Consider the following 24,719-nt stretch of genomic DNA (forward strand, 5'->3'; position numbering starts at 1 on the left):
CTAGTTCCAGAGGAGAGAGAAGCAGGCCCTCTCTCCTCTGAGAGGAATTTGACATAGGCATGGCTGCAAGGTTTGGATAAAAGCAGAGGCTAGCTTTAATGCCTCTCTTTTCCAGGTGGAGCAGGGAGGGGGAGGAAAATCCTTAACTAAACAGAGGGGAGGAAAGGACAAAAGTCCTCAGCAATCTAGCCAGGCTACCAGGTTGGTTTGCCAGTGGTGGCCCGGGGGGGGGGAGGGGGGGGTGGATAATGATGAAAGGGTCTGGACGTTCCCTGTTCATCACTGTACCTTGGAAAGCAGGTCCTTCCCTCTCTAGGCAGAGGAGCGGCAATGCTTCTGTCAGGGGACACCTGGATGGAGAGTCACCTTGGTGAGGGGGGGAGGGACTCTCATGAGGCCATTAGAGATTTGGTGACCAGACGAGCTGCCCTTCGGTAGCCTGATCATGTGGAGATTGACCATAGGGCCTCCCAGGCCAAAACAACGCACCAGTGCCCGTGAAACCATGGCCACATTCAGCCACACAGTTGGCACTGTTACTACGAGCTGCCACCCCAGTCAGGTTCCGTGGCTAGTTTTAGACTGAGGCTAGGGTGACTATTTGTCTTCCAAACTGGGGCATTTTTGAGAGTGGACGGGGGCCCAGAACAACAGGCATGAGCCAGGCCTGTCCTGAGGGAAAGCCTGGATGTGTGGTCAGCCTCACAAGGGCTGGAAGCTTGAACCACTTTATGGATAGTCGGATAACCAAAAATGTCTCCGTATAACGTGGCCTCAGTGTGGGAGCGCCTAGACCTTCCAAAAGGAGAGAAGGCATAACCCAGGGGCCTTTCCTGAGATGCCTGACCACAGAACAAAGTTCTCAGACGTGGGGGTCTTGAGCTGTTTTCTGTATATCCTTGAATATAGGCAAGGTTTCTTTTCACCCCCAAGTTATTTCACCCTTATAAAATCATTCGCCTATGAGAGCTGCCCTCTTGATTACTTTATTTTGAACAACAATGTTCTCTTTGTTATAAACACATCAGCCTAAAAGGAATTCAATCAGTTTTAATTGTGGATGCTGATAGAGGTTAAATTTGGTTTTAAAATATTTAAAATAAAACAAACTGATTTTTAAAGAAGTGAGTTAAATTTCTTCGCCTCCATTTAGTAATAATTCTTCAGGATTTGACATCCTAATTGCAAGTCTTCAATGATAAAGAGATGCGATAACAGTTGGGAGAAAGACATTCATCTTCAAACTGCAGGGGACCTAGGCTGTGATGAAAATCTGATTCCTTCAAGAAATGATTGGATTTTGACTTGTGGTTCCAGATGATACTATAGGTATGCTTCCCTCCAGGCTCCTCAGGGCTCCGTAATGGCTGAGAGATGGGATCTGGCTTCTGACCTTAATAAGGGAAGGAGCCACAGTCATGCAGGGATTGGGGAAGATGGGGCGTCCCTCCCCCCATGACCACCCTGGGAATTGTCAGTAAGGCAGGACTGGGAATGAAGCCTGGATCTAGAAGTGAGGGTCTGTTGCAGGACTATGGACGCCACGTGCCACCATCATCTGCCACTGCTGTACAGAGTGTAAGCTGCTGGCATTTAATACTTTGGCCCAAAACAAAAAACCATAACACTTTTTTGGTGGGGAGAGGGATGGGAATATTGACATGTGCATGTTTTACAAGGCTTAAATCAATTACAACTCACAAATTAAAAAGATAGATTCTTATAGAAGTAAACAAGGCAGTGATAATATTTAAACACACACACACACACACACACACACACACACACACACAGCTAGAGAATGCTAGGGACCACAGAACAGAGTTCGCTAGTGTGAATGCCTGCACCCCAAGAATTAAGCCTTTGTCCTCTAGCATTTGAAGAGGGAGTGGTTTACAGTCTAAAAGCTCCCTACCCACTGAGCCTAAACTGAAAACTGCCGCCAGCAGGCTCCACCCCGGACTCCCATTCAGAATTCCTGCTCAGGGTGAGACCCAGCTAGAAATGGACCTTTTTAGACAACAGCCAAACGAGAACCGAGGATTATCAGGCATGTGATGAGAGCTGGCAGCATAAAAGGGGATGGTTGAAATAAACCAACAGAAAAACTGTAAAAAACAGATAATCCAGGAACAGAATGAGAAGTGAGGGGGGAAAAGTTCTAGGTAAAATACTGAGAATTTTGAGAACATACTGAATTCACAGAATAAGAATAGGGTGCGTTATGTAAAAGGCACAATCAGAACAAAAAGCTTTTGGAGATTGTTAAGTGCTGAAATTTAGAATTTTACTGAATTTGAAACTTATTTTCTAGTGTTTTTATTTTAAATTTAATAAAGTAGAAACACTAGAAAATAATTTGAAAAATCTCAACCACAGAGAGGGAAGGAAAATGAGAGAGAAGTTCGATTAATCCGGGAGTTCCAACAGAAAATGGAACGAGTGAAGTGATCAATGCATGATAAGAGTTTCCTGGAAGTTAATGTCCTAAGTCGACAGATTCTAAGTGCACAGTAAGTGAATAAAAGCGCACATATAGATACTCTCATCATGCTGTTCAGAATGCCGAGGGTAAAGTGGTGGGCCTCAAAATCTTCCTTAAAGAAATGAGAATTGGACTTCGATCAGAATTTTTGTTGGCAATGCAGAGTATCAATGTTCTGAAGAGAATGTTTTTCAACCTATACCCAAACTATCAGGCAAGGGTGACAGTGGAATGATGCCATTTTTGTATATGCAGGGACTCAGTTTACCTATCACGTACTGTTCCTTCATTATGTAAGAAAGTAATTCAAATAAGAGAAAATGTGGGATCCCAGGTGAAAGCAGACCAACCCTGGAGGGCAGGAAGGGCCGTCCTAGGATGACCCTGTACAGCAGGCCTAGAGGAATAAGGGTGCGGTACCAGGAGGTCCAAGGGCTGTGAGGAGGAAACCTGAACAATGAAGAGATCCTGATTCCATACAAGGTATGACTGGGAGCTAAGAAAAGCTTGAGGCTAAAATAAAGGCAACAATGTAGAAAAGGCAATGAGAAATGCCAAGAAAAGCAAAAGTTGTCCAAACGTGAAATACACCAAGCTGATGGAGGGTAAGAAAATCTGTTTGACCTTGATGCTAGGAACAGTTTCTTCTGAAGCTAAGGGCTCCTGATACTGGTCCCAGATAGAAAGAGAATCATTTCAATGCTATTTGGTTGAGCACTGAATGATATTTACCTGGTTATTAATACATAAAAGAGCAGATGACTGAATTGTGGTTGCAAGAGAAAACATAAGTGGTAATCGCGAATAATAGTGTAAAAGCACAGTGAATGGAGGAAACCAAGAGGAAAGTTAGGGGAAAAGGGTCATCTCACCAACTGGGGAGTGGAGAGATTATATCGGAAGTTGATGGAGGGAAATAGAAGTTAAAATGCATTATTTAAAACTAAAGGGTAGCAAGGTATTAAACATAAGAGAGAAAATAGCGAGTAGTTTATGTTCTTCCCTTTTCATATTGTGGGGTCAACAGTTACTGTCTAAAGCTGATAAATCAAGAAATAAACATTGAGCATGTCTAGAGTTCTAGAGAAGTAAATCCAGAAATTAAAAAGGATTTTACCCAGAGAGTGAGGCTTGGGATGAGTTTTGAAATCTAGCTTTCCACCCTAAGTTTTTTCTGATTTCTTGCCATTTGTATTTATTACTTGAACAAAAATTAAAAATTGAGTTTGAAGATGGGTTAAGTGTAGAGATGGCACAGTTGAAATGGTAGTGCCATCTTCTAATTTTTTTTAAGACCTAATTTGGACAAACTAAGAAGGCTGTGTTTTAAATTAAAGCAATAATAGTGTTCTTGTACTAATGAAGCAATATTTCATATTTCCTGAGACAAAGTTGCATAGCCAGAGGCAGAATCTTTAATCCTCGAGGAAATGAATTATTGCCAAAAATAATGAAGCAAAGCTGCTTATCCTCACAGTTTTAAAAGTCCCCCAGTGTTTAGGACTTTTGGTTGAAGTAGTTATGCAAAAGTATACCAGCTCTAATTGGGGGAGAACTTGACTATATGAAATAGGAGTGTGACTAACTTGGAGAAGTTTGAAATAACCTTGTGGTTAGAAGGTGGGTCCTGAATCTTTGTGCCAAGAATTCCGAGCTAGACTCCAAAGACCTGAATTTATATCATATCCTTAGTTACTGTCTGACTTGTGTAGTTAGCCTTTTACAGTTTTCCCGGCATTTTACTATTTCAAATTTTATTTCTCATCTTTAAAGATGATGTGGTTTTGCAAGGTTTGAGTTTGTCTTGTATTCTAAACATGGGTTTCCAATACGTATGTTGGAATCCCTAGGTAATTTTCATGTCAGTACAGATTCAAAACAGTAGAGATGATTGTCCGTTGGCCCTGTGGAAAGGCATTCGGGAAGTAATTTTTCCTGTTGCTTTTGGTGCCTAAAACAATCTTAGTTCAAACCCAGATTCTTACCTTTCCGTAGTGCAGTTTTTCTTTTGACCCAATACGGGACTAGGCTTCCTAGATCCTGTTCTGTTAATTTCCATCACTTCCCTTTGGAGGCCATAACTTATATCCTTTAGTTCCTGTCACTCTGAATGTGAGTTGTTACTGTAGTTCTGAATTCCTCCATACATAGTGGGTAATAAGAGCAGCTGCTGTTACTGCTGCTTAAGAGAAAATGAACTGAATCGCTTTTCAGCTGCTGCCCAGGTCCTAGGAGTTGCTGTGGGTATCCTGGTCGTGCCCAGAGAGTGCCTGCTGCTTACGCTGAACCCAGCTTCAAAGGGCATTGGAGGCAAAGGGAAGAAAGCTGGGATTGAGCAGAAAGGGAGATTTGGAATGGCCTGAGGGATCCCCGGATGCAGACTGTCCCTCCTGGAGCTGTACCCTCTCTGCTAGCTCGGGGAGCTGGCTGTGTTCTGAATGGCCCAGACCAATGCCTGGGTCCTAAAGGACTTAGATTAGAAAGTAAATGGGTTGCACCAGAGACTGTGTCACTGACTGGACACAGCTCTAGTTTTGCTTATTTGTCCCTCCCAGACGTAGCTTCAGCAAACGGGCTGTGCCTCCTGTGATTAAGGCTGGTTCTAAGCAGAATTCAGAGTTGGCTTATTTCCTGAACCGGAGAGGGCAGGCAGCTTTTACCTTGAGGATTGATACCTGCCAATTGTTGAGTTTGGTTGGGATGACTGTGTTCTCTCTTCAAGGTGCTTCCTTAACCTTTTCTATTGATTTTGTCTGACTTACTTCCACCCGCTTCAATCATTGCTTTCCTGTATGTGTGGTCCCAGGGAGACCTCCCCCTGCCGCCCCCAGTCAGTTTCTGTTCTTCCTCCTTTGGCTGACTGGGGCTTGAGCCTGCAGAACACACCTGCCTCCCTCCATCCCAGGTGGGGCAGATTCCAAGGTGGGCCAGGGACCTGGGAGGAAGGATGATGCAGGGGACACGTGCAGGCAGAACCGAGGGGAGGCAACGTGACAGCTAACATTCTCTGCAGAGGTACAGTTATTTTGTCGAATTTTCTTTTCCTATGTGTTGTCCCCTTCCCATCCGCCTTCCTGCTGCTTCCATCTACTTGTGCTTCCACCTGAGTAGCCACAAGTAGAACCAGTACACTGCTTGAACTACAAGAATTTGGCACTTTTAGCACATGTGAAGTTTTGTTGCCACAGCCCTTATAAGTAGCCAGCAAAGTGGAGTTAAGTGCCTACTCTTTGTCACACATGTTAAAGGCTCCCTGGAACCACCGTGGGTAAGGGGACCGTCGTAAGGGGGCCGAATGGAAGATGGAGATACCAAGAAGGGAGAAACCCTACCACGCAGCCAGTACAAAAGGGGCTGGAGGACGTGCCCACTCTGTAAGTGGAACAATTTCCACAGCTTTTTAAACAACACGATCCACGGAAGCACCTGTCCCCTGCAGGGCACAACAGGCAGCGGGAGCGTGGATGCTGACGCCGGGTGTCTCTGACCTTTTGCCCCAAACGCGGAGCACCGAGGACCAGGCTGCCCATCGCCAACCCCATCTTGTTGTATCGCTGATTCCCACTCCTTTTCTTCAGGCTCCTTCCTTCTCATCCTTTGCACCTGCTCTGCCCCTCACCTGGCCCCCTCCAGCTCCACTGTCCTCTACCTGACAGCCTTCCTCGCAGGCAGGCTTAGGCGCCCTCCTCTGGACCGCACACTGCACTCCCGTTGGCCGCAGCCTTTCCTCTGCCTCGCTATGGTTTAATGATCAGCTTATGGATCTGGCTCCCCCGGGGACAGTTTGGCAGGGAAAGGGAGGGGGGAGTCCTGATTCATCCTAGAAGGCTCTTGCATGTTTGTGGAATGAATAAGTGAAGGAATGAGCGAGTACAGTAAAGAGGAAATAAGAGGCCCCTCACCTGCCTTAGGCAGTTTGTCAGCCTCCTTGGGTGTGGATGGGACAGGAAGTGGTGGGAGAAGACACACAGTAATAACCTTGGAACTCTGGGCTGCTCCTTAGAGCCTTCCCGTTGGAGTTGGTTACCATTACAGGAAATCTCTTCCCGATCTTCACCCCACCCAGCTGCAATCATGCTTTGACTCTGCCTTCCCTCAACCTTTCTAAATTTAGTCTCATACCCAGAGCAATTCTTGTTTTAGCGTTTTATTTGTATAGGTTTTGCCCTTTTAGCTAGATTGTAAATGTCTTAAAATCCTAGATTCTATTTCCTAGGGAGCATTTTAAAAGAATGGAGAAAACATTGCTCCAAAGTAATTCTTGTCCTGGCTGCCATCTAGTTATGAGAACTTAGGGGAGAGCAGTTACGCCCCTTCCAAAGGTCTCTTGTTTTCCCATCTGCAGGGTTAGTGGGCTGGACGCTCCCGCCATGCTCACACCCTACAGGTCTGTGCTTGTGACCCCGGCATCTTGCTTTCCCCTTCCAGTGTCTGGGATAGGCTTCCATCCCCACATCTGCCAGGTAATTAAACTTGTTCACCCACAGTTTGGGCCAGTTCACCTCTCAGCTATTTGTCAGAGTTCCTGGGAGCAGGGACATTTGTGGAATAGGCGTGGGGCGGCCCAGTGGACCCCTGTGGGCCTTGGCCTTGCCTCTGCCGAGAAATTCTAGGCACCAAGGACCTTGCCTCCATCCTCCTGCTCAGTCTCAGCCCCAGTGCTGTACCTTTGTAGGTGTTGTTTAGTCCCCTCAGAGGTAGAATGGATTGGATGTGGAGGCTGACTGCTGCCATCCAGGGGTCTGGGAGAAGGATGGTGCCAGGGGCTTCTGTTCCCACACAAGTCAAATCTCAGTCTGCAAGACCTTGCTTCACTGGGCAGAGTCTGTCTCCCCTCTGTTTTCCAAGTACATTTTCCTCCGGTTGCACCCACTACATTGCATTGGTTTAAAAAAATACATTCAATCCTTTACTGGGATCACAGCAGAGACAGAGGGGGTCGGGATGGTTTGGTTTGTGGATATTTTGTTTGTTTTTGTTTTGTTTTGCCTCTACATCTGAGATGTGTGGAATTCTCGAAAGCCAAGAATGGCGTATTTTCTGTTTGGGGGAGTTTGTTGTTTGTTTATATTGTGTTCTCAACCCTTTTCCCCAGCTCCAGCCTCATTTCTATGTGTCCAGTCAGGTGTGCGTTTCTTTTCCTATTTGTTCTATCAGTCAGCCAGACCCCAAAGACTAAAACTGATGGTGAGTTAAGAGCATTAGCAAAAGGAACCCAGCAGAAAGGTAGTGGGTTGCCAGAGATCCCTCCTGGCTGTGAAACGGTGAGATTTTAAGGATTATGGGTTTGGGTTACGGGCCCCTCTTCAAGGAGATAACAAGAATACGGGGGTGGGAGGAAAGAAGGAATATTACGATACCTAGTACATAAGTGGCACTGCCTAGGCCCTCCCTGAACCCTTTGTGCGAGACTGGTGGGGTGGCAGTGGAGGGGTTTGTTGGAGACAAGAGTGCTAGGAAGTAAGAATTGAGAGGGAAAGAGGCCAAGGCTGCAACAGAGAGTAATTCAGGCTAGTTTTGTCTTGGGCAAAGATTAGGCTCTAAATCAGTATTGTGAAAAGATAAACTGAGGCATAGTAAAAGTTTTAGGAGTTTATTTTAGCAAAAATTGATTCAAATCTGGCAACCCCCAAGCGGAAATGGTTAGGAGTGCTCCACCAACAGGAGCCAGGGGAAAGATTTATACAAACAAAGCAAGGAAATGAAGGAAATTATTTGGTCAGCTATAGCTTAAAGTCTGGTTGGCTATTTGAGATTGGTTGTACTTAGGGTTGGATTTTGTGACCTTGAGATATTTACAGGCTTGGATTTTTGCTGACGTAGGTCACCATGGCATTAGAGCTCCATCAGTCTAATGGCCTCCTTGTTTACCTAATTTAACAAGATACTCATATAGTCAAAATTACCTTTGAAAAATACCTCAGGAAGGCACAGTCGGAAAAATTGCTTGTTCCGTTTAATATGACCATTTTCCCCTCCAGTGTGGGACTGTTGGTTTTTGTCTATTGAGTGAGTTCCATATACTGTCCTTGGCTGAGGTGTAGGGGTCATGGTCTGTGAAAAGTGTGTCTTAAAAACACCAGACTCATACTCAGGAGAGAGCTGCTGGTATGAGAGATGGGCATATTTTTCACCTGGTTTCAGCAACCCCTCTGCTTGTACTTCACTTGCGTAGTAGGTATGTGTGTGTGTTGCATGAGCCAGTCACTGGATTCTACTTTTGCTGCCCATCACTGCCTAAGCTGGCAGAGACTTAGACTCCTTGACAAAGAATAGTCCCAGTATCTCTTGAGTCTAACAGATGTTAAATGCATATTAAACTCACATCTCCAAATTCTCTGTTTTGCCTACAGGTTGCTCGTGGGGGCCCCTCGGGCAGTGGCCCTTCCATTGCAGAGGGCCAACAGAACAGGAGGCTTGTACAGCTGCGACATCACTGTCCGGGGCCCTTGTACACGGATTGAATTTGATAACGATGGTATGTTCTTTTATACTCACTTAGTATTCACTTGGCCAACTTGCCTGTACCCGACTTGCCCTCTCCATGAGGCAGGAAAGGGGGTACAAGCATTTATTCTTGGAGAGAGGGCCTCTTCTAATTGCATCAGCCTTGACTGTTTCTTGTTTGGCCTGAAAACATTTACTTTCTATTGTTAAATCACTTCGGGATGCACTGTGTTGCTGCCCCGCCTAACCCTGGTTTCTAAACGGATTCGGTGTATTGATGCTGCCACCTAGTGACGTGCTGAGGTTCTGCAGGATGCTGTTGAAAAAATCAGAGCAGCGAAGAAAACTGAACGTGCATATCTTGTACATAGATATGCATAGAACAAAAGTTCTCACTTGCTGTTAAAATATTTGGAAGAAAGATTATTTTAAATATCAGATCTCTCTGAAATGAGAGCTAAACAACAGGATAAAATTTGCCCTGCTGTCCCAGATAGGGGCTTTTTTGGCGAAGACTCTATGTTGGGTAGAGCAATTTCGTATACTGAGAAGCTCCAGCCAAACCTAATTTAACATACTTGGCCTAAGTAGATTTGCAGACTCATGTTTATGTTCTCCTCTTGCTTTTTCATCTTTTAGAAATAACTTTTTTCACTGATTAGAAAATAATACATGTTAATTGTGGGAAACTTATAAACGACATCAACCTATAAAGGAAAACCCCAAAACCCACTGGTAATCTAGACATAATCACTCTTTATTTAACATTCTGGCATTTTGCTTTCTGTCTACCTAAAGTTGTTTAAATTTTGTAGTGATTTAAGATTGAAAATCTTCTCATTTGCTTCTCATTGAAAAGGCAAATAGTGGGATATAGTAGGTTCCAACTAATACTAAAATGAGCACAGGATGGTATTTGTGGTTTCTCTTTTTGGGGGAAGAGGGGGTAAAAATAAATATATCCCCTTCCTTTTTGGCAATGATAGAAAGATATAAGTGAATCTGAGGCCTGGTCTTCCCATCCCCAGTAAAGAACAGTTCCTGCTGTATGTAACACATTCAGGAGTACAGGCTGCCCCGGAGATGCTGCAGGTTTGGTCCCAGATCACGGCAATGAAGTGAATATCACAATAAAGCAAGTCACACACATTTTTTGGGTTCCCAATGTATATAAAAGTTATGTTTATACTATATTATAGTCTATTACATGTGCAGTAGCATTATATCTGAAAAAACAATGTACATACCTTAATTTAAAAAATACTTTATTGCTAAAAAGTGCTAACCATCACCTGAGACTGGTGGGAAAATGGGCAGGGCTGCTTTCAATCTGTAAAAAAAACACAGTATCTGCAAAGCGCAATAAAGCAAATCACAGTAAAACGGGGCATGCCTGTATGTAGAGAAGTACCTGCTTTTTGATAGTGGAGATGGTAGTTGGAGTTTGGATTTTCACATTGTTGATTTAAGGGACATATGTTAGAGCGCTACCCTTTAGTCTTACCATTTGCAAATACCTCTCTGTACTCAGGGCCCTGGGTGTTAGAGAGGGTGAAGGGCCACCATGTAGAACTATGTACATTATGTAAAGAATTTTATGAAAGATTCTTACACTTACCATTTTCTTAAAGTAAGAAATCGTTTTCCTGGATTGAGGAACTGAATTTCCTAAGGAGCTAAACTTTGCAGTCAAGGCAGTTTAGAAACAGTTTCTTATGTTCTTGTTTATCTGTTGGCTCATTGCCTGTTTCAGTCACTCTGAAGTCCTAACTGTGTGTGTGTAACCTGTGCTGCTTTCCACAGCTGACCCTTTCTCGGAAAGCAAGGAAGATCAATGGATGGGAGTCACCGTCCAGAGCCAAGGGCCAGGGGGTAAAGTCGTGGTAAGTGTAGAGGGGCATGTTCAGCCCACAGTGTCTGAGTGCCTATTGTGTGCCGGCACTGGGCTTACTGCAGTGAACACAACAGGCAGAGCCTCTGCCAACACGGACTGGACATTCTAGCAAGTGTCCTGCTTTAAAGCAGGAATTGATGTCAAGAAGAAATCAAAGCACTATTTTTCCTATGATTCTTGACGTGCTTTGAAACAGCAATGCAACCTGGTTTTCTTTAGAACCTTGAGATTCAAAGAACTTATTTTCAAAAACCTTTATTGACTATCCCCAAAACTCTAGATAGTCTTAGAAAAAGAAAAAAAAGAAAAGTAAAACAAAACTAGACGTGTTCCCGGAAACTATGTAGCTTTTATAGATGAAATATAAACAAATATGGGAATGGTCATGGGAAGTAAGATCAGATAATTTTAAACTCTCTTATTTATTCTGAGCTTCTTCAAAGAGAAGTGGTAGCGAAGACAACAGGGTTTGTAAGGTGGATCATGCTAGATGCCCTTGGAAGTGCCCCTCGGCCTAGAGTATGATGATCTTTCTGTGGTTCTTTCAAAACCTGGTTGCTGTAACAAATGTATATAAAATTTTGAGGAAAAGTGAGAATTTTACTGAATGTAGAATTTGGATATTTAAGGGCTGCATTATGGGAAATTGACTTGGACATTATAAAGTATTTTCAACCTGTGGTACAGGGAGGATAGCCATGAATGCTCTGTAAAACTATAGAGATTATTTCATCTCTCCCAGCAGTGTAATTCTGGGTGAGAATGCCTGATAGAATAAACTTAATCTCAGAATTTAAAGTATCAATTAGGATCTAGGATTATAAGGAAATAGTGTGGGTGAAAGGAAAATGTCTTTGTTTTAGCTATGTTTGCCCAATCCCTGTGAATATATCTCCATTTCTCTCCTCTGGAACATATTATTTTCACAAACATACTAGTGTGAAGATGTATACAGCCCCTAAAAGCCAGTTAAATTAAGAAAAAGAAATAAGGTTTTTCCATTGTTTATGTGACAGGTAAATTTACAAATGAATGGCCTGTAGATTACAGATTGGCATTTGCTACTTGGCTTAGAGCATTATTCTCCAGGTGAGACTATGACAGAAGTCCTAGTTTCTATATGCTAGATAATAGTTTCCTTAGTGCCACTTTGGGGAGGATTTGCTGGTTTTGATCCAATCCCAGGCTGAGGGCACATTTAACATCCTCTTTATTCTTGACTATTTTATCAATTTGTAATAAAAAACATAATGTTTTAGACATGAACGGGCTACTTTATTCCATCTGTTTGCAGACATGCGCTCATCGATATGAAAAAAGGCAACATGTTAATACAAAGCAGGAATCCCGAGACATCTTTGGAAGGTGTTACGTCCTGAGTCAGAATCTTGAGATTGAGGATGATATGGATGGAGGAGACTGGAGTTTTTGTGATGGCCGATTGAGAGGCCATGAAAAATTTGGTTCTTGTCAGCAAGGTGTAGCAGCTACTTTCACTAAAGACTTTCATTACATTGTGTTTGGAGCCCCGGGCACTTATAACTGGAAAGGTATGATATGTGTATTTAGAGAAATAGAGATGAGAATGACTGCATAATTTCTATTCACCATGATTTAGTACATCTTAAATGAAAACACAATGTGTTATAAGTTACTTGTATATTATAGAAGTAGGCTAGGATGTTAAAATCTCTAAATTATGATTTTTAGAAACAAATAATGGTGGAAATGTGTGTTTTAAGAGATTTTTTTCCCTTCTACAAGCAATTTACATTAATATAAGTAGTTAACTTTTTTCTGTAAGACTGTAATAATTAACATTAGTAGTTCTTGCTGTTTTATAGTTTCCTGTTTCATGAAGCTGAAAGTTTTAAGGTAGTGATCTGAAAACAGCAGAATTGAGTGCTGTCTGTCATGTACAAATGACAGTATATCAGTACAGACATTTCTTTCATTATATAGCATCTTAAAAGGCCATGTTTTGCGAATAGAGTTAGAAGGGTAGATGACAAGTTAGGGAATTTTGAGATGGTATTTTCAGCTAACTTGCAGAGAAATTTAATGGTACTGTTTAAATATTGTGATACAGGTAAAAGGATACATTGAGAGGGAGGGAGGAGAATGGCCCACATTTTTTGACTGGATGAACCTGGTCAGCTCCTATAATAAAAGTTTAACTTCTCTGAAGAAATTAGGCAGTGTAGAAAGCCACTATGTTATAAAGGACAATTAACCTAAGTCTAATCCATAATGAGGAGAAATTTATCTGATTTGGAAATTAGACATTTTTTGAGAAATTTATTAAAATAAATTCCTATATTAAAACATTTTTACCAGTCAGGAAAATCTTAGGAAAAATTTTCCATTCAATAATTTCCAAGTTTTCATTCCTATTAGAAATGATCCTTGAGAACACCTTCTTCTATGTGTCATTCATAGTAACCTTTGGAAATAATATCCTTTGGTCTCCCCACTCCCAGTTGAATCGTTCACATAACGGTATTTGTCAGGTTATTGTGACCTAATCAAAATAACACGTTGAATTTAGAAATTATTTTATCAAGAATAGATGCCATACATAGGAAAACAATAAAAACAGCCACCAATTATATATGCTTTAACTTATGGGAAACATGTCTTATCTACTTTATAAACCTTGAATTAATAGGTTACCATTTTTAAAAAGTCACATAGGGCGTGGCCGGTTAACTCAGTTGATTAGAGCATGGTGCTGATAACATCACGTTGCCAGTTCAATCCCTTCATGGGCTACTATAAGATGCACCCTCCTTTAAAAAAAGAAGAAAAAGAAAAGAAAGTGAGCATTAAAAAAAACACGTCACGTCGTCGGGTTAGTATATGAAATCTTTTGAATGAAAATTTTTAAATGATGAAATCTTGGTTAAAGTGAAGAACAGATCAAAATATCAATTTCATTTTTACACTACTGTAAAGATGGTAAATTGATTTTGGATTACAGAAAATGTAAAGTATCATATATCAGGTTCATATAATTTCTTAAAAATTGTTTTCTATAGGTTTTGTTAACTAAGTAAACATTCCATTTTCCATCTAGTTTCATGGCATTGTAAAGATAGTTATCTAACTCATGAAAATGCATGGGACATTTCTTTATTATTACTAGAACAAGTTTCTTTGTTGTAAAAATTTACATGTACATGATTTTAACTTTAATAGCTTCAAAAGTCATCTGTTTTTTCTGTCTTTTCTTCCTCTAAACTTTTCTTGCTGTACTAAGTGATAACATGAGAAATGTTTATTTCGAACCATCTATTTTATTTTGTTTCACCTTCATTTTTGTTTTGTTTTGTTTTTTCACCATTTCATTCCTTTAGGGATTGTTCGTGTAGAGCAAAAGAATAACACTTTTTTTGACATGAACATCTTTGAAGATGGGCCTTATGAAGTTGGTGGAGAGACTGACCATGATGAAAGTCTAGTTCCTGTTCCTGCTAACAGTTATTTAGGTAGGAACGAGAGTAGGTGGCATGCCTACCCTTTCAGACGCCTCTGTGTAACACTGCCCTCACAGGGACTTCTAGGCTGAGAATAGGCCAGGTGGAGCCACGGGCCTGTGGCTGCATTTGCTGGAATTTGATTTAGGCCTTGGTGATCTGGAGGTAATCTGACGCTTGGGATCTTTCCCTTCTCACCTGGGCTCCCTCAAGTGGGGAGGAGACCTACTTTCTCCTAAAATCGTCTGTCCTCTGCATGGAAGTCTGTTTCCTGAGTTAATGTCAGCCTCTGTAACCTGAAATAGACCGTTCATGCAGCCGGGGGGGGGAAAAAATGCACGGATGTTAGCAGTAAGCTGAGTGCCTTCCCTCTCCGTTCAGGGCTTCATTCTAGAGATACTCTGAAGAGCGACGTTTCTGAAGTTATTCTTAAGTGGCAGGTCAGGGCCTCCAGGTCCTTCCTCTGTGATTGCCTTCTCCCAGGGTTGGCCCTGAGTCTGGATTGGGGCTCTCATGTCACAGGGCCCCTGGCGGGTTGGCACAGGGGCTTTCCAGCTGAGGATGAGCAGGATGCTAAAGCAGCTTTGAGGACCCCCGGATTATGTCTAAGTGCCCGTTCCTTAACTCCTAAGGCTTGTTTGCATTACTAATGGTGTCCTAAATTATTCATGTGCATTATGGTAATTACACAAAGGCTTTTAAAAGCTTTAATTCTTGGTATGAGTTGACATAAAGAATAATTACTGTGCATTTCTTCGAAAAAAATGTAAAAAAATCTCCTAAACCCAAAGAGTAACCTATTTTTTTTTAGAAAAAGAAAAGTATGCTAGAGATATTACTGGAACAATGGAAGGTAAAAAAGGAAAACCTAGGTCTAGATAGAAGAATAATTCTAAATGATGTGTTAGTAAACATTCTTTAAAAATTATTCTAATTGCATAGATACATATGAACAGTACTGTTACTTAAAAATTTTTTTCAGACACTCCTCCCACCCCCCGAATTCAAAACTTGGTGTGAAGGCATAGAAGAGAGAAAAGATAGACTTATCATTTGTTAAGCATCTACCATGTGCTATAAATCACGTACTATACTTACTGCTTTCCAGGTCTTACTTGACCTTCCCAACAATATTATAAAGTAAGCGTTATTGTCACTCTTTTGCTGGGTGTGTGAATGCTGTGTCAGTGACTTTGCAGAACCGGAAGGGAACACAGGGCCAAGCAGTTTTCAGTCTCAATTATTAAGTATGGTTTTTCAAGGTAAAATCGTTTTCTTTTCAAGGTAAATATATTATCAACAAACCAATACTTTACTTGAATATTTTTTAACAGACAACCTCTCTTCAAATGTGTTGTTTAGGGATTGGTTTACGATCAGAAACATTTCATTTTAATGGCTCTAGGCAAGAAACCAGCCCTTTGGTCTTTAAATAGAAGCCCATGGTTTTTATAAACGTAGTTGCTATTGGAGCATTTGACTATTAAACACATTTGCTATTTTTAGAATGGATTTCCTCAAACGTGGATGCTTGGAAAAACACGTCAAGTTTGTATTGTTACATTTCAGTTGTCCATGCGGTCTGTGCATCTGTTATGTCAAAAAAAATCAGTGGGCTTTAGGAATCCAACGATGTGCTTGAGGTTTTGGTAGCTGGCAGAGACCGTGGCTTGCCGGATACGGTGCTGGCTTCATCATTCAGCCAGAATGGTGGTCGCTGCCCTGCCTCTTACTAAGCTTAATTGCTTTTTCTTCAATCTCTCCCATCCCGTGCATGCGTACAGGCCTGCTGTTTCTGACCAGCGTTTCCTATACAGATCCCGATCAGTTTGTTTATAAAACACAGCCTCCCAGGGAGCAGCCTGACACATCCCCTGATGTGATGATGAATAGCTACCTAGGTTTGTGACCTCTGAGATGACAAATAAATTGTCTTGGTCATGGTCATTTAAAAATTTTTTTTGATCCATACAGAGCATAAATCTTTTCATTTTCTATTTCATTTCAAGTCAAGCACACATAAAAAGCATGCCATGGTGGAGGCTCTGCTGCCAGACGGTTTTCAGAGCTGGATTCAATTATATCGCCCCATTCTAAACATGTGGCTCATCCTATTTTTCAACTCACTTCACAATTTGAGAACTGCAACAGTACTGGTGAAACTTTTCATAAATAAAACCCAATAGAAAGGGTGAGCTTATACTATTCTGTATCTGCTTCACCTTTATATAGAAATATTTGCTTAATTTGAATGGTCTTGATACGGGCCATTCAAATTAAGCAAATATTATATTTGCTCCCTGCTGAATCTTGGTGTTTGTAACCTGACATCCTACCAGATGCTTTATAATTAGGTGTTCTAACATTTTCTGCCCTGCTAACAAGTATGTCATTGATAGAGAAGACAACTTGCTCACCTCTATTGTTTACATAGGTTCTCAAATACTGTACCTCATCAATCATGGTTTTGTTTGCATGTTTGTGTCTGAGAACTAAGTTGGTCCAAAATAATGACATGCTGTCTGCGGTATATCAGTGATGTTGGCATTTGTTCTTGCCTGATTTCCAAGGAGATCGATGAATATGGAAGTTATTAATCATTACAATATAGCAGAACCCTACAACGTGCACTCAATTATGCTATGTCGGGTTGTATCTGTGTATTTGATGTAACTTTTCCATGATAATTCAGTATCTAGCTTGATCTCCTTTTACAACAGTGCTTGTATTAAAATGGGTTTAAACTAGTTCTTACAATGAATGACTGCTTCGTGATTCAAGTTACACAGATGCTAAATAGCATAGGTTCTTTTCTTTAAGTCTTAACATATTTCCATAGAAAGCAGTGAAATCACCTACTACTTTGTACTTGTGTCATTCCTCTACTTAACTCTGTAACTCTATTCATGTCATAAGTATGGTAGTCAGTAGGGGGATCAAAAGGAGATGGTTGGGACAAAAAGGAAAAGATACTGATGGAGTTACCAGTGTTCAATACCTCCTGAAAAACAGAGTTGATGTGAACTATAATTTGTTTTTCTAGGCTTTTCTTTGGACTCAGGGAAAGGGATTATTTCTAAAGATGACATCACATTTGTATCTGGTGCTCCAAGAGCCAATCACAGTGGCGCTGTGGTTTTGCTAAAAAGAGACATGAAGTCTGCACATCTTCTCCCCGAGCACATATTTGATGGGGAGGGTCTGGCTTCTTCATTTGGCTATGACGTGGCAGTGGTGGACCTTAACAAAGACGGGTAAGAATGTCTTCGGTCATTTTACATTTGTAAAGGAATCATTGCTTCTTTGGCTTCTATAGGTCTTAAGAAGAGCCATCCTTTCAGGTTAATTGATTCCTAGAGAATATTTTTGCTGCCAGAATTTTACCATCCTATCATATCTTCATCACTTATATTTTGGCAGCAGACATTCATTACCCTCCCCGGGATGTAGGAGTACAAGTTTTTCAGTTTTTACTCATGTTTTGGGATCTTGGGTGTGTGAGAATTAAAATTGGGGGGGAAAATTTAACTCAAAAATGATACATATGTGGTTCTATTCTGTGGTTTCTTAAGGGGATGTTGGAACATCCATAATGTCCTGTTGAAAGTAGGGATTGTGACAAACTCAAAACATAAGTCTATGGTGCGTGGTGCCAGTTTGGGTCTGGGGTGGAAGGTGGAGGGGAGTGGAATCTTTCCTGGGCGTCTCTCTGTGCTGTGGACCTAACTTGGGTAACTGGCTTCAAGTTCTTACCCTCTGTATTTTTCTTTGGATATTTATTACAAGCTACCTTGGTTTCTAACAAATATTTTGATGGATGACATATAAATTCCAGATTTGAGGCCCTTTCTATCATAGCTCTTTGTGTCCTTAGTATCTAGGCTGTTGGTATTCTCCCCAAGCACGCTCTTTAAGCCAATGGTTCACAGTTCTTCCCCTCATTATGTTTTTAGGTGGCAAGATATAGTTATTGGAGCACCACAGTATTTTGATAGAGATGGAGAAGTTGGAGGTGCAGTGTATGTCTACATTAACCAGCAAGGCAGATGGAATAATGTCAAGCCAATTCGTCTTAATGGAACCAAAGATTCTATGTTTGGCATTGCAGTTAAAAATATTGGTGATATTAATCAAGATGGCTACCCAGGTAGATAATAGATTGTGAAATGGTTATGATTTATAGAGAGATAATTTGATTGATGAGTGCTTATGACATCTTATTTTAAAACATTGTATTGAAATGTTTTCAAAATGTAATGTTTGTTCAAATGTGATGTTGTCAACAGATATTGCAGTTGGAGCTCCCTATGATGATATGGGAAAGGTTTTTATCTATCATGGATCCGCGAATGGAATAAATACCAAACCAACACAGGTAATCAGATAACACAGATTTCTATAATAGGGGTCTCAGCTTTTTGCCTGTAATAGAGTATTTAAGTGTGAATTTTCACACTAACCATATTTTATTTACAAATCTACAATAGTATGAATTTTATGTTTTAAAACAAGTATTAGAAGATAGCTTGGAAATAGATATAAATGCAATGAGTTGCTTGTTTTAGTTGTAAAATTTCTTTGATAAGTTAGGAATCAAAGTAATCCAAAGGAAAAGACTATTCTATTGTGACAGCATAAATAGATGGAAATGTGATATATATCTTTTAATAGCATACTAAATAGCGAAAAATAGATGGTTATAATTGCATGGAGAATTCAGACACCAAAAATTAAAAATTGCTTTTGAGAAAAATGAGACATTTGGGCAGGTAGAGAGGTTTGGTTTGAAATACTCTGATTGACTTAATATATAGTAAACAAGCTCATCAAAAATTGATTCTTTTATCCTTTGAGATATAATGTAAATCAGGTGACTTTTTTGAAATGCATGAAGTGTTGGATCATATGTATACTTATTTATAGTTTAAAATGAATATAGTTTATAAGTGAACTCTTAAACTTCAGTTCAAAAGAAAATTGTGTGTCTTTTTCAAAGCATGGATAAGAGGCTCGTTTTGGTGGCCATTCTGATGACCTGTTCCTTTCAGGTTCTCGAGGGTAATTCACGTTTTTTTGGATATTCAATTGCTGGAAATATGGACCTTGATAGAAATTCCTACCCTGATGTTGCCGTTGGTTCCCTCTCAGATTCAGTAACTGTTTTCAGGTGTGTTATCTCTGACTTTAGTTAAACATGTTCAATAATCAAGTTACACTAAAATTTTGACCTTTGTATTGAAATTTGTAATGCTTATACTTCAAAAGACAAAAGCTTGTATACATTTTGAAGATTTTTTTTGCAAGTAGTGTAACAATGTAATAAAAGCCTGTTTTATAAAATCCTGTGAATTTTGAACTAATTGAGAAAAAGAGGTCAGAATTGGTGAAAATGTTTACTTCATAAACATCTTTTAAAACCTTTATTTTGATAGAAGCCAAAACGTATAGAAAATTTGACAGTACAAAGAATGTAGAGAAATAAAAATACCCTATATTTCACTATCCATTATTAAACTCCAAAATTTTGGTTTATGTTTTTTTAGTCTTTTGTTTTCTGTGACTGTACATGTATATCTAAAAAATTGAGATCATAATGTACATGTTGTTTTGTATCCTGTTTGTAATGCCTAGTGGACTTTTTACACATCAGAGAGTTTATAATGCACAGTTGGCTTTTTCCTTGTCTGTCGTTGAGTACTTTTCTGAAATGAAGTTAATAGCTGTCTATGAGGCATCACATTGCTGGATCGTAGTTTATTAACAGCTGCCACACTGTCATCGGACATTTATATTGCCTTCCCAGTTTGTTTTTTTCCCATGATACAGAAAGCTGTGGTAAACATCCTTGCTTTTGTTCATGTCCTGGATGATTTCCTTATGATAAATTCCTAAAAGAGAGTTGCTGAGTTGAAGGGACTGTGTGTTTTAGACTTTTGATTCGGGTTCAGCAACACGACCTCCCAGAAGGCTGTCGTGGTGTGCCCTTCAGCTGTGTTTGAGTCTGCTTTTCCCAGGGATTCACCATTACGAATTGTTTTTTATCTTTTTTTTAAATTTTAAAAACATGTTCTTGTAAAAATGTTAATACAGAATTGTAGCAAGTATAAGTTCCCCGATAGTCCCATCTTCTACGAATCAATGTTTTAATAGTTTTGAGTAGCCCTCGACTTCCAGGCTAACATCAGAAGGCCATACTATAACTGCTGTTCTCTAATCTCGTTCTTAAAATCTAATCTCTTTCGGTTATCTCCCCTTGTTAGTATAGATAAGTCAATCTTACTCTTTCTAACAAGGTAATATCATTCCATACTATACATGTAATAAGTCTTCAGTGGTAGGATTTTTAGATAGTCTCTGACTTGACTTCCTGCACCAAAATCTGGTAACCAAGTCTTTCCCAGCAGATAACCTATCTTTAGTTAGTTAAATACTTGCTTCTGTATGTATTTTACATTTCAACATCCATAGTTTCCTGTCCTCATGAGTAAGTAGACTGTGAACCCTGTAAAACTTGTTCCTTTTTTCCTTGTAGGTAGCATGAAAGTCAATTTCAAAATCCTTTCATAATGAGAGGAAAACCGACTCCCACTTAATGGTTTCATATTTAATGTTAGCTATTTTTAACAGAAACACATAGACTATAACAGTGGTGTCCAAACTTTTTTCAATGTTTTTCACCAACGGCCATATGTGGTAAACTACACAAACAGCCGGGCTGCTTACTCGAGGTGAAGTACGTATTGCCTCACCTCGTTTATTTAAGTAAACTAAATATATTTTTGGAATTTGCTGCGGGCCAATTAAAAATGGATTGCGGGCCGCAGTTGGCCCGCGGGCTGCAATTTGGACACCCCTGGACTATATAATATGTATCTAGAAGGACACACAAGGCTTCTTGGGGGTTTGGGTGGGGACAGAGACACAATATTTGCTTGAAAACTCGGGAAATTGTACATATTGCATATATTACTCTTTTAATTACAAAACTAATAAAACTATAAAATACTTTATAATTTTTAATAAATTTTATTTCAAAATGTTTAATAAATATTGTATAATCAGGTTTTCAGTTATATCTGTTAACAGCTATTTTCTTCAGCAATGGGGAAAAAATTATATGTGGGAACATTTTGTTTTTCCTGTGGTTTATAAGGTAGAGTAGGCAGCTGAGGATGTTATCTGTATATGAATTCATCTTACATTCAGGGTAGTAAAAGGCTGAGCATTGTTTTCACTCCTTTGTTCTTTAGATCCCGGCCTGTGATTAATATTCAGAAAACCATCACAGTAACACCTAACAGAATTGATCTCCACCAGAAAACAGCCTGCGGGGCACCTAGTGGAATATGGTGAGAGTTTCCACTGTGTCCAGTTAGCCCCCTCAGTTTCCCACTGCTGTCTGATGACCTTGGCCTGCGGAGCCACAGGGGAGATGGAGAAATGGGCAATGGAAAGAGGAATCTGTCGAGTGGCTATATAACAATTTACTCATCGGTGGGCAGTGTGGGGATTTGAGAGTTGGGGAACACGTGGGGTTTTTTTCCCACTGCAATAATGCATCTTTTAAGAAATATGTGTTTGATTTGATACAGCCTCAGGGTTAAGGCCTGCTTTGACTATACTGCCAAACCTGACGGTTATAATCCTTCAATAGGTAAGTACCTAATACCTTTGAACATTATCTATTTTCTGTCTGCCAGGTTGCAAGTTCTGCACAAAAAAACGGAAAAATAAAACTGTAACGGCCAAAATGGGTCCATAAATTCTTGTTTAAGGAATTAAGTAGCTCTGCTGTCTTCTCTTTAATCAAGAAGGTGAAGTACATGAGGGAAAAACTCTCCATTTGGTCCCCATTTGAATTTTCCAGAGCAGATGGTTCAGGACAGCATGTCTTGGAAAAGTACTCATTTGCTACCACAACTGTTTCCTCCATTTCTGTCTTTGAAAAGCAGTGTGGAAAAGTGGTTTTGTGGTTGTGAGGTGGTGGGTGGTGATTGTAGAAGAGAGACTGCAGGAGCCGGAGTACTGCACAGAATAATTGCCAGTTTATACTCTTTGCTCCCCAGCCCCCTCCAAAGAGACCTCTGTGGCCCAGAACACCCAAGCTGTGTCCCCACGTGCAGGCCCCTGTGGGGACGTGAAGGCTGGCCCTGACTGTTCAGAGACTTGGGCTCTGCTCCTGGTTCTAGCTTTGATGGTTATGCACCCTCTAGCACAGAGCAACTCCCTTAACATTTGAGTTTTTAGTTTCCCATTAGTTAAAAAAAATAAATAAATAAAAATGCCTCTAATAGGAATTACTATATTAACATTGAAGAGATGAAATGAGATAACATGGTGAAAGTGGTTTATCATTTAGCAGGTATTATTCTGTTTCCTTTCTTATTAATCCAAACAGGAGTTTTGCCCCAAATTTTGACAGGGCTAATGATGCTCTAATAATGATTGTCAATCCCCAAGTCTTCTCTGGTATGTTTTTGTAGCAGCCATACCTCTTCAGGTATAAGCTATCTGGTCCAGCTCCAGAGTGAGAATGGGAGCATGGGAATTTAAAGGAACTGTTTAATATCCCAGAATTTGGCAAATAAGTCTGCCTTCACTCAGGTCACAGTATCATAAGCCTGCTTCACCTTCAGCTTTGCAGATTTTAAGCTTTCCTCGGGTGGTTTCTTCATCTCCCTGCCCTTCGGCCCCTGCGGCTGGGCAGTATCCTGCTGTGTCATCCCTCCATGGGCTCTGGGCCTTGCATGAAGCATGCTTCATGTCTGTGTATTATGGCTGTGCATAGGCTGAGCTGTGGCCTTTTGCTCTGCGTTTTTGATGCAGCTGGCATTGTATTGAATATAGAAAGCAAATCCTTTGTGTGGCTTCTAATGACGAGAAAATGTCTTCAATGATTTCTCGCTATCTATCATCCTTTCAGTATCATTTGTGTTATTTTTACCCAAGTGCAATACCTTACACTTGCCTGCTTGGGTCACAGGCCTTTGTTTACCTTTGTGTTTGGAAGTGGACTATAGAACCAAGGAGAGACAGTGATTCTGTGATGAGGCTCAGAGAAGAAATGCGGAAACATTTTTATTCTATTAGTCTTGTCATTTTCTCGAACCACTCCGTTTGACTATAGCTGTGAAATCTCATCAGAGCATTCCTTGTCTCCCCCCCCCAATCAATATTAATTTTATATTATATAACGACTCCATTATCCAAGTGTTTATTGATGGCCCATCATGGATAGGACTTTTTTCTCTGAAGACATTTACAGAAAACCTATTTATGTTGCCTGTGTTTCTACAGTATTGGGAAGTTCTAAATCAAGTAAAACCGAACTTCCACAAAGCTGCATAAGTTAATAAATCTACACTCTGTTCCCAGTGTCTGAGACTGTGAGCTTATTGTTTGCCCGGACTGTTTTAACTCACCAGTCCTCACATGTGGTGTCCTGTACATACAGATATTTATAATTGAGCCTTAATGAGTATTCTACTTGGCTTCCCCTCAAAAGGTCAGCAAAGGTGGATTGCAAGGATTTTAAGATGATGTGAACTGTCTGGAGGGTTAGGGAAGGTTACAGTGGGTTTGGGAGATAAACGGTTTTAATGCACCCACACCCTCCCCTACTTTTGATGTGACGGCCACTCAGCACGTGAGCCTTCGTCTGGTTCATTGTGAAGTTAGCAGGTCACTGATAAATGGATGATGTCAGGGCGACAGAGGGCCGAAAATGAAGCCGCATTCCATTTGGCAGCCGTGGCATTTAAGGATTCTTTAGATGGACACAGAAATTATGATCGAAACTGTCAGTGTTTCTAGATTTTGGTCTTAGACATCTGAAGCGCTAAGGTTTCAGCATAAGAATAATGTCACGTTGTGTGTTTTGTACACAGACGTGCATGCGCTGGTGTGTAGGTAGGTATGGCGCCAGTTACTCCCGCTTCCATTTACCTATTCTTCAAATGGTATTTATATCAGGTGTTGTGCTGAACGGACTGATGCGGTCCTTGGTTATGGCTTTGGCTGGGGAAGGTGGTCCAGCAGGTACAGCGCAGTGGGCTGAGTGTAGAGCTGTCAGATCCCCGGGGAAGGACCAGGAAAAGCTTCCTGGAGGAAGTCATGTCCGTGCTGAGAGCTCCAGGATGAGTAGGGTTAGCCAGACAGTCAGGGAAGGTGGAAAAGGAGGCGGTCCAGAGGGAGACAGTGACTCATGCAGAGGTCTAGAGGCAAGTGGGAACCTGGACATCTAACAAGCTTTAAATTACAGCAGTCGTGTTTTGTGTTTGTGACAGAGTCTCTGAAGCATTTGCCCATAAAGGAACGCAGTTAGCGGCTACATCCAGTGAACAGGCAAAGAATACATTCTGAAGTCAGGGATCCTAGCTTGCCTGTTAGCTCCATTAGTCTAGGTCAGGGGTGTCCA

At 40.8% G+C, this 24,719-nt stretch overlaps 1 protein-coding gene across 2 annotated transcripts in view; it reads left to right on the plus strand.

Annotated features, from left to right (window-relative positions):
* ITGA6 (integrin subunit alpha 6) overlaps positions 1-24,719 on the plus strand; it is a 66,810-nt gene that overhangs the window by 20,674 nt on the left and 21,417 nt on the right. For both annotated transcript variants that reach the window (XM_019727442.2, XM_019727440.2), the window contains exons 2-11: positions 8,839-8,963; positions 10,736-10,815; positions 12,121-12,376; positions 14,183-14,314; positions 17,346-17,556; positions 18,256-18,449; positions 18,589-18,677; positions 19,351-19,469; positions 21,553-21,651; positions 21,895-21,956. In XM_019727442.2, the coding sequence (XP_019583001.1) occupies positions 8,839-8,963; positions 10,736-10,815; positions 12,121-12,376; positions 14,183-14,314; positions 17,346-17,556; positions 18,256-18,449; positions 18,589-18,677; positions 19,351-19,469; positions 21,553-21,651; positions 21,895-21,956 (1,367 nt within the window). The remainder of the gene's footprint in view (positions 1-8,838; positions 8,964-10,735; positions 10,816-12,120; positions 12,377-14,182; positions 14,315-17,345; positions 17,557-18,255; positions 18,450-18,588; positions 18,678-19,350; positions 19,470-21,552; positions 21,652-21,894; positions 21,957-24,719) is intronic.

Source organism: Rhinolophus sinicus, linkage group LG01 (genome assembly GCF_036562045.2).
Source record: "Rhinolophus sinicus isolate RSC01 linkage group LG01, ASM3656204v1, whole genome shotgun sequence".
Taxonomy (NCBI): domain Eukaryota; kingdom Metazoa; phylum Chordata; class Mammalia; order Chiroptera; family Rhinolophidae; genus Rhinolophus; species Rhinolophus sinicus.